The sequence below is a fragment of the Lepus europaeus genome, chromosome 3 (genome assembly GCF_033115175.1).
Source record: "Lepus europaeus isolate LE1 chromosome 3, mLepTim1.pri, whole genome shotgun sequence".
In the NCBI taxonomy this organism is placed as follows: domain Eukaryota; kingdom Metazoa; phylum Chordata; class Mammalia; order Lagomorpha; family Leporidae; genus Lepus; species Lepus europaeus.
This window is the reverse complement of record NC_084829.1, coordinates 39,100,691-39,114,944: the sequence shown is the minus strand read 5'-3', so window position 1 is coordinate 39,114,944 and position 14,254 is coordinate 39,100,691. Positions and strand designations below refer to the sequence as shown.

Here is a 14,254-nt window from a genome sequence, read left to right as displayed (position 1 = left end):
TTTTTAATTTTTTTAAAGAAAAGGAGGTAGAGACATAGGGGTGAGATGTGTTAGGAGAGGGCATTTCTGCCTTGTGCTTTTAACTCTCCATGTAGTTCTTTGCTTCACTGAGCCTGTAAAGATCCAAAACTTCAAAAAAACAATTTAGAAGTAAAAGATGATCACTTTTTAGGAAATCTCTCCATAGTAGCACTGTCAAAGAGTATGAAATATTAAGAAACAAATCTTCATTTCCTCTCCTGGAAATAATTGTAGCATATGAGAAAATCTTATTTAATGCTTCTAAATACATGATTCTAGATTATTGTGCTAAGAATAGTTTGAAAGTTTTCTAATTGGTTGCTCTGACATATACCAGACTTTAAAGTAAAAAGACTTTTACCTTTAAAAGTTTGGAGTGTGCAACATTTAGCACGTTTATAACAGCCTTACAACTTGGCCCTTTAATTTGTTCAATTATGTAGTTGAACTTGGCTGACATGCGTTTCCAGTGTTCCAATTCAGTAAGTGGACCCGAATCATCAGCTTCTTTTCTCATCTGCTCACTCTCAATAAGTACCTGCAATAAAAAAACTTCTATATTATAAAATATAGAAATGTCACCTTCTTCTTTGTTAAAATCTTACTGCACCCCTTCAAAAGAAGCTGAGCCTATAAATATAATACTCAGCAATGAGTAATGTTTTATAACTCTTAGCAAAGTATGGCAAAGACCTATTCAGTATGATAAATAGTATCCAACAAAAAATCTTCAGCAAATATGATATTTAAAGATGAAACTCGAGGGGCAGGTATTCGGCCTACTGGTTAAGACACCGCGTGGAAGTCATGCACCCCACACTGGAAGAGTACCTGACCCTGGTTTCACTTCCAATTCCAGCTTCATGCCAGTGTGAACCCTGGGAAGCAGAAAATGATGGCTCAAATAGTTGGGTCCCTGCCACCCACATAGGAAACCTGGATTGAGTTCCTTGCTTTGGCTTGGCCCAGTCCCCACTTCTGCAGGCATTTAGGGAGTAAGCCAGAAGAAGGAAGCTTGCTCTAATCTGTCTCTTTGTCTCTACCTGTCTGCTTCTTTGTCTCTGAAATAAATATACCTCTTTTGTTAAAAAAAAAAAAAAAAAAGAAAGAAAGAAAGAAAGAAAACATGATTGCTCTATTTATTTGAAAGACACAATTACAGAAAGAGAAGGAAAGACAGAGAGGGAAATCTTCCATCTAATGGTTCACTCCCCCAGATGGCCACTGGGGCAAGGCCAGACTAAAGCCAGGAACCTGGAGCTTCCTCTGGATCTCCCACATGGGTACAAGGGCCCAAGCACTTGGGCCACCTTCTGCTGCTTTCCTGGGTCATTAGCAGGGAGGTGGATCAGAAGTGAAGCAGTCAAGACACAAACGGGCACCCATATGGGATGCCAGCATTGCAGGCGGTGGCTTCACTTGCTTTGCCCACAGCACTGGCCCCCTAAATACATTTCTTAAAAGGTGAAATTCTAGAAAGAAATATTTTAATCCCAAGGACATGACAAGTTTGCCATTATCATCATCCACTTCTATTCCACCTGGTAATGGAGGTCCCAGAACAAGATAAGTAAATAAAAGGTAGATGAATTGGAAATGAAAAAACAGATGTAGCATAATCACAGATGATATGATTTTTAAAATTCAAGAATATCTAAAGACAAACTTTTACAATTAACAAAAATGAACAATCCAGTAAGGCTGCTGAATCTATCCATAAAAACCAGAAGCAAAAAATGAATAAATAATGGGACTGGTATTGTGGTATAGCAAGCTAAGCTGCTCCGTGTGGCATCAGCATCCCACATCTGGGTGCACTTCAAGTCCAGGCTGCTCCACTTCTGACCCAGCTCCCTGCTAATGTGCCAAAGAAGGCAATGGAAGATGGTCCAAGCACTTGGGCTTCTGCACACATATGGGAGACCCAGATGGAGCTCTGGGCTCCTGGCTTCAGAATGGTCCAGCCCCAACTGTTATAGCCATTTGAGGAGTAAACCAAAGGATGGAAGATCTCTCTCTCTTCGCTCTCAACTTCAAATAAATAAATCTTTCTTAAAAACCAGTAGCATGTCTTTCTAAGCCATCTTACAATCTAAAAACATAATTTTTAAAAATATAGCATTTGCAATAGCCAATGATAAGATACCTAGAAATTAATCTAATAAAGATGGTCAAGACTTTTCAGAGAAAATTAGAAAACTTATTTTAAGCACACAGAAGAAGACCTAAATATATGAGAAACATGCCAAGTTCAGGAATGGAAAAATTCAATAATATGCAATTTTCTCAAAATGAACATATACATTCAATGAAATTCCAAATCAAAATTTCAACAAAGTTTTTCATCTACCTGACAAAACAGTCTTAAAATTAATTTGGAAAAATAACTCAACAGAAATAATCAATGTAATTTTGAAGAAAAATTCAGAAAAGATGTGCAACATATCAAATGTTGACTTAGTAAAAGCTACAGAAATCAAAGCAGAATGATTTGAGTACAAAACAAAAACAAATAAATCGACCACTGAGGCAGCAAAGGGGCCTAGAAACTTAACAAAAGACAGGTGACATTATAAATTTGTTAGGACTATTAAGTAGGACTATTAAGTAGGCAACTTAATAGAGAATGTTAAATTGAGACTATTGGCTAACTATATGGAAAAAAAAAAAGATCAATTTTTTCACACACACACACACACACACACTTCTAGAAGGATTAAAAACCTAAATGTAAGGGCTGGCATGTGGTACAGTGGATTAAGCAGTGCCTGCAATGTTGGCATCCCATATGAGCACCAGTTCAAGTCCCAGCTGCTCTACTTCCAATCCAGCTCCCTGCCAATTGCCTTGGAAAGTCAGCAGATGATGGCTCAATTACTTAGGCCCCTGCCACTCATGTGGGAGCTAAGGATGGAATTCTAGGATCTTGGCTTCAACTTGGCCCAGCCCCAGCCTTTGTGGCCATTTGGAGAATGAACCACTGGATGGAAGATAACTCTCCCTCTCTCCCTTTCTCTCTTTCTCTGACACTCTGCCTTTCAAATAAATAAGTCTTTAAAAAATAAAGAAAAATAAATTTGCACTGTTAGAACCTATTAAGCTATTGAGGCCTGATAGAACCTGTTAGGTCTCTGGGCCTGAACCCCTAGCTCAATGAACCTGGGCACAGATAGACAATCTAAGGGCGAGTGAAATGTGTATTGCTTGGGAAAACCAGCACCTGGGACATTCCAAACTAGTAAAACAATGCATTGTGAACTTTCTGCACATCCCCCACCCACCTTATCAGGGTCCATGCAGTGCCCTGCACTTCCTCCAAAAGGCAGCTTAAGAAAGGATTCAGCCTGCTGCTCAAACACAATGAAACCTGGCTTCAAATCGCCTGCCCTCCCTCTGCGCAGGCTCAACTCCTGATCTTTTTACTCCCCCACTTTCTGTCCCCTCTAAAAGAAAGTCTTTTCTACTTTAACTAGCTGCCTCCTCACCTTCTTCAAACCCTAAAACTCTAAAATCTAACAGGCACAGCAGCCTCTGCTGCTTTCCCTGGCACGTGTAGCAGGGAGCTAGGTCGGAAATGGAGAACCAGGGAGAATCATTGTCATATATGATGCCAGTGTCATAGATGGCAGCTTAACCTGCTGTGCCGAAACACTGGCCCCTATTAAAAAACAAACAAAAATATCCTAAATGTTAAATGTAAAATGTATTAAATATATAATGTTAAATATATAATGTTGAAAATTCTAAAATAAAAAATAAGAGTAAGGAAAAAGCTTTAAAAAAAAAAAAAAGCATAGACTTGAAAATCATCATTGTCAAAATGCAGTTGCCAATGGAGGAAGAAAAGGAACTTAAGAATGGGAAGAGGAATGCAGGGGCATTGTAAGGTGCTGGGGATGTTCCAAACAGGAGTTCCACCGGCATTCATTTTATAACAAAGCTTGTTTTACTGTACTTATTTTTATGTTCTACAAGAGCTCTTCAGAAAGTTCATGGAAAATGCATATTATGAAAAAAATTATGCATGGGTTTCTAGAAATTTTGGCTCCAAAATAAACTTCTTTTAATTCCATTTTTTCATGAACTTTTAAAATAACTCATATTTCTCCTAAGAAATTAATTTATTGTTTATAAGCTACCAAGGTTATGGTATTTTCTTAGGTAGCCCAATGGACTAAGACAGGTATTATGCTATTTATGTAAAGCTTTTCAACAGCAATACATATTCTGCATACATAATCTAAAGGTTATAGACATGTAAATGCAATAGAAATACAAAACATTCCAGAGAATGAGAGACAATACCATCAAGACAGTAGGAATTTAGAGAGAAAAAGAGGAAAGAATTGGGGACTTGAGCTAAAATAGAAGGCCTCTGAAGCAAATACAGCAAATGGTTAGCATTTGTTTAATCTCAGTGGTAGCTACATGAGTAAATGTTCTGTTATTTTCTGTATATTTTTTGTGTGTTTATAACTTCATAATTTAAATGGTGATGGAATTTTTAAGAACACCAACTGAGATTAAAAACATAATGGGCTTTTTAAACCCCTGAAGTTTCTACTTTAAACCCATGGAATTCTTTTAATTTAATCATGATTTGTGGGACTCTTTCTTAATCTCATCACAAGCCCCTCAACTCTTTGGACAGAGAATCTCAAACATAAAATTTTCCTGAATGTATGAAGTCTATATAACTTGAATCACTAAATTAAAGATTGAAAATGAACCTTGGGGCCAGCGCTGTGGCACAGTAAGTTAATCCTCCACCTGCAGCGCCAGCATCCCATATGGGCACCGGTTCTAGTCCCGGCTGCCCCTCTTCTGATCCAGCTAAGGACTGGGAAAGCAGCAGAAGATGGCCCAAGTACTTGGGCCCCTGCACCCACGTAGGAGACCTGGAAGTGAAGGACTTGTGGAAAATTGTAAAAATTTACCAGAGTTTAACCTGCTGAAAAACAAGAAAGTTTCAAGAAAGGTCAGTTTCTGGGAAACTGCAACTTAGCAGATAACAGGGAATAGCAGTTTGGAAACCCCCCCCCCCCCCCCCCCCCCGTGCAATGGTTAAGATAAGTAAAACTGATGTGTACTGAGATAAGCAGGACTGCTGTATACTAAGATAAGTGAAATTACTGTAAACAAAAATCCCCTTCCCCTTTGTATTCACTTGCTTAAGATAATTTTGTGGTTTTTGCCTTTAAATACTGCCTGTAACCCTTGTCCAGTACCTCACTCTCTCAGGAGGGAGGGGTCCGTTTTGCGCAAAACGTAAATAAACCGCCTCTTGCTGTTTGCATCGCCGGTGTCCGGTGTCCGGAGTCTGAATTTCTGGGTCCCCAGGGTGCTACCAAGGACCCCGCCAGCTTTGGGTCTTTCAGAAGAAGCCCCTGGCTCCTGGCTCCTGGCTACAGATTGGCACAGCTCTGGTCATTGTGGCCATTTGGGGATTGAACCAATGATGAAAGATCTTTCTCTCTGTCTCTCCCTCTATCTGTGATTCTACCTCTCAGATAAATAAATAATATATTTAAAGGGAAAAAGAGAGAAAGAAAATGAACTTTAAAAGTTACCTAAAGCTAGCAACCCTTTTGACTCTAGATGCTATTCCAGAACCAAACGGGATAGGGATACCTGCAGGGATGCCGAAGGTTCCATGTGCAGGGGGACAGACTACTGTGAGGAAGTTATCTGGATTCCAGGACAAAACCTCCCTCCTGACAAGCTTCACGCTCGCTCCAGTCTTACTTTTGTCTTTCCAGATCATACAGTGCATATGTAATCTCACATGAAATCTCATCAAATATTTGAGGATATCACATTACTCTGAAATCTACTTCTTTTTCCAGATCAAACATCTCTGTGTACTGTCTTTGAATGGCATTTTTCATATTCTTGGTGTTAGGAAACTGGCACAGTCTTATCTATGGTGCAAACTGTACCTTGATTTACATTCTATACCCCGGTTCCCACCGCCATTACTGAAAGCCAGGTGGCCACATGGCCCAAACTACCTGTGCCAAGCTCCACCCCCAACCTAATGGTATTCGCTGCACCTGCTTCCCTGCCCGTCCTCCGGCAAAGTTCAAAAGGACCTGTGCCTGAACACGTGCCTCTCTTGGCTTCTCCTCTCCTGCTCACTCTCTCTAGCCTTCTCTCCTCTCTCACTCCCCTTCTTCTCCTCTTTCTCTCTTACTCTCCTTTTCCCTCTTCGCCCCTTCCCTCCAGCCTTCTGGCTTTTCCCCAATAAACTCTTTCCCTTACTCCGGTGTTCGTTGTGCTTTGTGACGGCTAACATTTGGTCTTTTTTTCTCCAACTAGTGCATGTTTTTTTGGCTTATAAGGAAGTCTTCATTGGTAGCTTTGGGATCCACAAGGAGAGAAGGCCCACACTTCCAAGAATGAAGAGTTCCTACCCACACTTCCAGGAAGGAAAAGTCCTTGTCAAGGTCCCCATGGGTGCCTAAAGGTCAACCAATGAGGATCAGACCTGCCTCAAACTTTAACCCCTACACCCTGCTCTATAAAAGGAGCCCTCCCTACCTGTGACCCTGTGACTTGTGACTTCCCAGGGCCCCCACCCCCCCACCCCCGCTCTGTTGGGGCCAGTGAACCTCGCCCAGGAGCAGAATCCCAATAAAAGCTTGTGAATTAATTGATTCATCTGACTGGGAAGATTTGTTACACACCGGACACCTTGCATTCATATTTCATGTACATTAGCACTTTGTTAAATATGCTGATAATACTTTCTCCCAGAAGGTTGTTTATCTCTGAATTTTGTTGATGGTGTTTCTGCATTATGGAAGTTACCAACTGTTTTTTATGTAGTCCAATCTGTCAGTTTTACTGTTTTATGGTTTCTAGGTTTAGTGTCTTAAGACGATACTATATAGTCCAACAATGAGCATGATTCATTTATAATTTTTGCTTTGTTTTTCACATTATATCTTTAGGCCTGACTTTCACTCAACATGCTTTTGAGATATGCCCGTGCTTTTCTATTGTTACACTCCCACTAGCAATGTAGGACAATTGCTGTTCTCTATAATCTTATTTACACTTAAAAATGCCAATCTTGTTAATTTTGGCCATCTCAGGGGGGGAGCAGGGATATCTCATTGTGGTTTCCTCTTACATTTCCCTGGCAACCAGTGAAGCTATTACCTTTTCACATGTTTATTTGGAACTTCTTTATAAAATACCTGTCCAAATTTTTGGCCCATATTTAAAAATTTATTTGTCTTTTTATTATTTATTTATTGGCTGGTATATATGGAATATTTGTGAGATTTTGTCAGATACATATCCAACAAACATTTTCTCCCAGGCTTTAGCTTGTTTTTTCATTTTCTTGGTGGTATCTTTTGATAAAGTAGACAGTTTCACAAACTTCAACTTGTCAATATTTTAGTTTATAATTAATGCCCCTTGCATCCCATCTAAGAACTCTTTGCTCATAGCAAGCTTATAAAGATATTCTCTCAGGGCCAGCGCTGTGGCACAGTGAGCTAGCCCTCTGCCTGTGGCACCAGTATCTCACATGAACACTGGTTCTAGTTCCGGCTGCTCCTCTTTCAATCCAGCTCCCTGCTATGGCCTGGGAATGCAGTAGAAGATGGTCCAAGTGCTTGGGGCCTCTGGACCCACGTGGGAGACCCAGAAGAAGCTCCTAGCTCCTGGCTTTGGATTGGCCCAGCTCCAGCCATTGTGGCCATTTGGGGAGTGAATCAGTGGATGGAGAATCTTTCTCTCTGCCTCTCCCTCTCTCTCTCTCTGTAACTCTACCTCTCAAATAAATAAAATAAATCTTAAAAAATAAAAAGATATTCTCACATACTTTCTCCAATAAGTTTCTTAGTTTTAGTTTTTGTATTTATGTTTCTGATCAATCTTAGATTAATAACTTTCGCATAAGACAAGAAGTCAAGGTCAATGTTTATTTTAAACTTTTTTAAAAGTTTATTCGTTCATTTTCATTGCAGAGGCAGAGAGACAAAGACTGAGACAGAGAGAGAGCTCCCATCCACCAGTTCACTCACCAAATGCCCTCAATGGTCAGGGCTGGGCCAGACCAGAGCCAGTAGCTAGAAACTCAATCCAGGTCTTCCATGTGGGTGGCAGGGACACAATCACTTGAACTAACACCTGCTGCTTCCCAGTGTGCACACTACCAAAAAGCTAGAAATGGGAGCAGCGCCATGCCTCAACCCCAGGTACTCCAGCATAAGATGTCTGTGCCCCAACCAGCATCTTAACTGTTAGGCTTAAGACCCTCCCTCAACATCTATGGTAGATGTAATGTTTTTAAAGTGATCTCTCCCATTTCCTGCGTTGATTCTGCTTGGTTGGAGGCAATTTGCTGCAACTGTCCAACTTCATTTCCTTCTTTTGGATTGCTGAGTCTCCTTATGTCTAAGTTATTTTCTTTTGCTTGCATTTATTACTTCCAGAAAAGAATGTATTCAACCAGAGAGTTGTGGACTTGCCACTGTAACACTGACATAAATGAGACTAGTCTGAACCTCTCCGGCAATAGCAATTCCACTGATCACGTAGTTCATGCAGTGGCCAGGACTTAGCTCTTCTTCACCATGTCCTTTCCTTCTCTCTTCTATGGAGATGCAAACAATAAATAAATTATTGGGGATAAATGCTGGCTATTCCTGAGTCTTTTTTTTTCTCTTAAATTTATCTTTATTTGAGAGACAAAGTTGCAGATAGAGAGAGGGAGAGACAGAGTCAGAGGACTTCCCTCTGCTGGTTTACTCCCCAAATGTCTGCAACAGCTCAAGCTGGGCTGATCCAAAGCCGGAAGCCAGGAGCTTCTTTCAGTCTCCTACGTGAGTACAGGGGCCCAAGCACAGGGGTCATCTTCCATTGCTTTCCCAGGCCATTAGCAGAGAGCTGCATTAGAAGAGGAGCAGCTGGAGACGAATCTGTACCCATAAGGGATGCCAGTGCCAAAGGTGGAGGCTTAGCCTACCACACCACAGTGTCAGCCCCTATCCCTGTTTCTTCATTTCCTCCTTAAAGTGAGAAATATCATTAAATTGATTTTGAGTGGACCAACTGCAAAGAACAACAATTGTGCTCTACAGCCAAGAATAGACCAAGTTTCTAAAGAGAATCTGGAAGAAAGAAGATTCCTCTTCCCTTCACTTTTAGAGACAAAATTCAATGGCTAGGACACACATGAAGACTACGACTCAAGGTGACTCAACTCACCTGTTCGATCTGTTTATACCATATCATCAGTGCCTCCTCCAGCTGATGAACCATTTCTGAATTACTAGCTGCAGCTGTCACTTCTTCAAAGGTATGCAGTTTGGAAAAATCAATATTGTCTATCTTCTTTAACATCACTGTTCCCTCAATGCTTATTCTGGCACCTAAAATAGAAAAAACAATATTAAGAGATGTTTAATATTACTGTGTTAAAAGTCAATGTGTGCTTTCAGATTATAATGACTGAAATGTTAAAGATCTAATACTTTACAAAAATATAATTGTAACTGGTCACCAGGTTGCAACTTGATGAAATTGTATATTTTAACAACATTAAATATGAAAGTAAATGTTCTAAGGAGTTCATAATAAAATACACACAGGTATTTTAAAGATACTAAAATTTTTCATTAAGAACAGAGGCAGAGATTCCTCCTGCTATAATGGAACATAAAAAGAAAACATATCTTACACCTGCAAAAATCCCTGGAAATGAGGGATACCAGTGATTTCATACTTTACCCCTAAGGTCTCATCATTACTTTTTAAAAATATTTATTTATTTATTTATTTATTTATTTATCATTTTATTTAAAAGTCAGAGAAAGAGAGAGGGAGAGATCTTCCTCCCACTGGTTCATTCCTCCAATATCCAAAACAGGCAGGGTTAGGCCAGGCCATGGCCAGGAGCCCAGAACTCAAGCCAGGTCTCCCACGTGGGTGGCAGGGAACCAGGTACTTGAGCAACATCTGAGGCCTCCCAGAGTGTGCACTAGCAGGAAACTGGATTGGAAGTGAATAATCAAAGACTCAAACCAAGCACACGGATACAGGATATAGGTGTCCCCAAGTGGCACCTTAACTATTGTACCAAAACCTGCTCTGCAAGATCTCATAATTACTTTGATTAATACCATGGTACTTCAAAAAGTTTATGTAAAATTCAATTAAAGGTTAGTTTATGGGACCGGGGCTGTGGTGCAGCAGGTTAACGCCCTGGCCTGAAGCGCTGGCATCCCATATGGGCGCCGGTTCTAGTCCCAGCTGCTCCTCTTCCGATGCAGTTCTCTGCTATGGCCTGGGAAAGCAGCAGAAGATGCCCAAGTCCTTGGGCCCCTGCACCCACGTGGAAGACCCGGAAGAAGCTCCTGGCTCCTGCCTTCAGATCGGCACAGCTCCAGCCATTGCGGCCATCTGGGGAGTGAACCATCAGATGGAAGACCTCTCTCTCTGTGTCTCTACCTCTCTCTATCTTTCAAATAAAGATTAGTTTATTTGGTGCAAAAATATTTTGAAATCTAGGCATGGTTGGTTTATAATGTGTATTCTCCATGAATTTTTTGGAGACCCCTTGTATCTTCTTCTCAAGTGGAAACTTTTTCTCTGATGTTTCTTTTTAATAAAAATCCTACAGTTACTTTGCTCATTATTAGTAATTTACTAAACATTACATTTTATACTTACCATCCAGAAATGAAAGGTATCTATTGATGGTTTCAGTGAAAATATGTTTTTCAGATTCTCCCTGCTTGGATTGGTTCAAAGCACCCCAGTTACTAGTTGCAAGAATAGCTGGTAGAAATATATTTGCCAACATATTCCTAATTCCAATTAAGAGTCCTTCGGATGCATCCAGAACAGTAAACAGCACTTCCTGTAAGGATGGTGTTCAGATGTTATTGTGCACAAAGATCTGAGAAATCATAACCTACTGTCCTTTGCAATAAACATAGACAATCAATATATTTTTATGAACTATGAAGAAAACTTAAGTGGCTATGAATATTAGAGTCCTAAAATCAATAAATTTGTATTCTGCCTCTATGTTAAACATGTACAAGTTTGCTTTCTTCAGTGCTTCAATTTCTATACAGGGAAGGAGCTATAGCCTACAGCCTATAGGAGGGGTCTTCAAAAAGTTCGTGGAAAATGTGCATCATGAAAAAACAAAGCATAGATTCCAAAATGTTTCTGCTCCAAAATAAACTTATCTTTTAATTCCATTTTCCCTCAAATTTTTTGAAGTACCGTCGTGCAAGGTGAGTAAGCTTCATGCATAGAGAAAGCCCTAAGCCAACAGGTGCAATGTCCATGAAAGGGGGACCTAGAGTTTTTCATGGGAAAAAGTCTTCCGTGGGAGGCCAGGGAACGAGAAATGAAACTTTTCTTCTGCCCAGAATTCTGGATGGAAGAAATGATCAACCACAGGAATTAAAAGCCCACCATAAATGAGCATTGACATCTCAATTCATACAATTTAGGTGACAAGGAAACCCCAAGTCGAGAAGCTAATATAAAAAATTTTTTGAGGGCCACTAAAAATAGGTTGGTTTCTTATTTTTCTTTTTTTTATTTTTTTTTTATTTTATTTTTTTTTTTTTTTGACAGGCAGAGTGGACAGTGAGAGAGAGACAGAGAGAAAGGTCTTCCTTTTGCTGTTGGTTCACCCTCCAATGGCCGCCGCGGTAGGTGCGCTGCGGCCGGCGCACTGCACTGATCCGATGGCAGGAGCCAGGTGCTTCTCCTGGTCTCCCATGCGGGTGCAGGGCCCAAGGACTTGGGCCATCCTCCACTGCACTCCCTGGCCACAGCAGAGAGCTGGCCTGGAAGAGGGGCAACTGGGACAGGATCAGTGCCCCGACCGGGACTAGAACCCGGTGTGCTGGCGCTGCAAGGCGGAGGATTAGCCTAGTGAGCCGCGGCGCCGGCCGGTTTCTTATTTTTCGACTTGAAGTGCGTGGCAGTGAGGAATACAAGGACGACTAGCACAGCGTTGTGTCACTATGGTTCGTCCCAAGGGGGTCAGCTGTTTTCCTCACCATTGCTTCTGCATCCTCAGTCAAATGTTAACATGGTGAAAGGGGACAAATAATACGTTAGCATTATGATGAACATGGGATTTTTCCTCACAGATTCTCTGAGAAGGTCTTCAGTATCACATTGAGAAACACTGATACCCTACTTGGCTCAGCCGTGATTACATTTAGTTACATGATCGAAGCAAATATTTAGCAAAAAGCACAATAAAATTATGTTTGACAAAAGGATGGATGGGAAAAGAAGGATAGGGCCAGGGATTAAAAAAGAAACTAAATTCTCATCTCCTATAGGGAAAATCTGTAGATAATAACTAAGTTTACAAAAGAAGCTATTAGAACATATTATTCAGAGATACATTGCTTCTTGGTATTTTGGCTAAGATCAAGTGAAGAGATACAGAGAAAAATGAAAGTATATGCTGTAACAGCTTAGTAGGCATGTCTGGACAGTGTTTTAGAAGTCGATTTATCACAGCAGGACTTCCATAGCCTTTTCTTTCTTTAAGCTATGTGCACACATTACCATGATAAAATAAAAATGAAACTATGAAAAAGAATGGACTACATCATGGCCAAGTTGAAGAGAGAATTAGTGAAATGGAAGATAGATTGAGGATACATCCACACACACAGACACAGTGAAACTATAGAATTTCAAAGACAAAAAGCAAAACCAAAAAAAAGAAAAGAGAGAGTTTATGATGGTCACTAACAGAAGAGGTCTCATCAATCACAAGAGAGACAATGAAATATCTACAAGGAGTCAGAGCAAATAACCTTCAATCAAGAATCCAAACTCAATCTAAACAGTCTCTCTTCAAGGAATCTTTTTTTGTAAACAAGAAAGGAATGGAATTAGATTGGTTTTCAGTTATCTTTCCCATTGTAAAAGGTATTAAGACTTTCTAATAATAAGAAAGAGACTTAAAATTTGTTGAGAGTATATTCTATGTCAACTTAAAGCTTATTATATTAAAAAAATTCCTTATCTATCATTTAGTCTCCCAACAATCCTGCGAGTGTTATTATTTTTATTATTCCCAATTTAAGAATATATACTTAAGTCTCAGAAAGGGTGAGCAGAAACATGTCAAAGGCACGTTGCTACTCAGTGGTGAGTTAGAAGGCAAATTCAGGTCTATCTGCAAAAGCCTTGCTTTTCTCATTTCTCCATTCTGCCTCCATAAGACTAAGCTAGCAATATCCAGGTTCCAGGACAATTCTCTCTTCATCATCTTTTTCTAAAACTACTGCAGAGTTAAAATACTGAGGAAACAGGAGGTTAAAGGAACCAATACATTAAACTGTATGAACAAAACTAAAAGTGTCCCTGGTGAATGGAAATATAGAGATTATTTGCATGTCATCGAATTGAAGTAGAATTCTCATGAACTTTAGAAAGAGTATGTAAAATTCTATTCTATTATAGCTAACTTGTCAGTTTCTTTTAATATATAAAGACATTCTTTTCTTGGAGCTCAATTTAGTCTACTATAGGAAAAGGAAACCAAAGTAAAGCAAATATGTGACTATGAAAATACACTTAATATTTAATCACATATTTTGAAAAAATTACACATACCTCATGAATATTTTTTGCATTTAAAGCAACATCATTGTGACAACGAACAAAAAATAAACACAGTCCTTTAATTTTCTCCGGGGCTGCACTGTCTACATACAATCTCATCATTTTTGACCCTCTGGGTAGTCCAGCAATTGTTCGACCACATTCTGAAACAGAAGAGAGCACTTAGCATATAGTCATATAACTGAACAAATGGGATAAATTACTGTGCCTCTTACACCACCATTTCTCGCTTTACTGTAACAAGCTCTCAATATGATCGTGGAATAAATGTTTTTGTCTACAAAAAAGTGTCAATAATTGTAATTCTTAAATTTTTTCCTTTTCTGGTATCTAACACTGAGCTCTGCACTTTTGCTCTGTGCTTCTGGCCTGGCCACAGCGCCTTTACCCACTGTTCTCTCGCATCCCCAGCATTGGTGCCTACCAAATTCCTACTCATCTTCCAGATCTCAGCTGAAATGTCACTGTCTCGGGAGGCCTTCACGGACTCCACTGAAAAGTTCTAGTTCCCATACTAAAAGTACTCATGGCACCCAACATGTATTAGATCCTTCCTTGAACTAATTTCAAGGAATATTTGATAATTATAAATATTTCA

At 39.8% G+C, this 14,254-nt stretch overlaps 1 protein-coding gene across 2 annotated transcripts in view; it reads right to left on the bottom strand.

Annotated features, from left to right (window-relative positions):
- The window catches only part of DNAH8 (dynein axonemal heavy chain 8), a 310,883-nt gene extending 297,110 nt beyond the window's left edge, over window positions 1-13,773 (bottom strand). For both annotated transcript variants that reach the window (XM_062187476.1, XM_062187477.1), the window contains exons 1-4: window positions 13,648-13,773; window positions 10,711-10,900; window positions 9,247-9,410; window positions 383-559 (exon numbers count right to left, since the gene is read on the bottom strand). In XM_062187476.1, the coding sequence (XP_062043460.1) occupies window positions 383-559; window positions 9,247-9,410; window positions 10,711-10,900; window positions 13,648-13,758 (642 nt within the window). In that variant the 5' untranslated portion in view covers window positions 13,759-13,773. The remainder of the gene's footprint in view (window positions 1-382; window positions 560-9,246; window positions 9,411-10,710; window positions 10,901-13,647) is intronic.
- Between the last annotated feature and the right edge of the window lie 481 nt (window positions 13,774-14,254).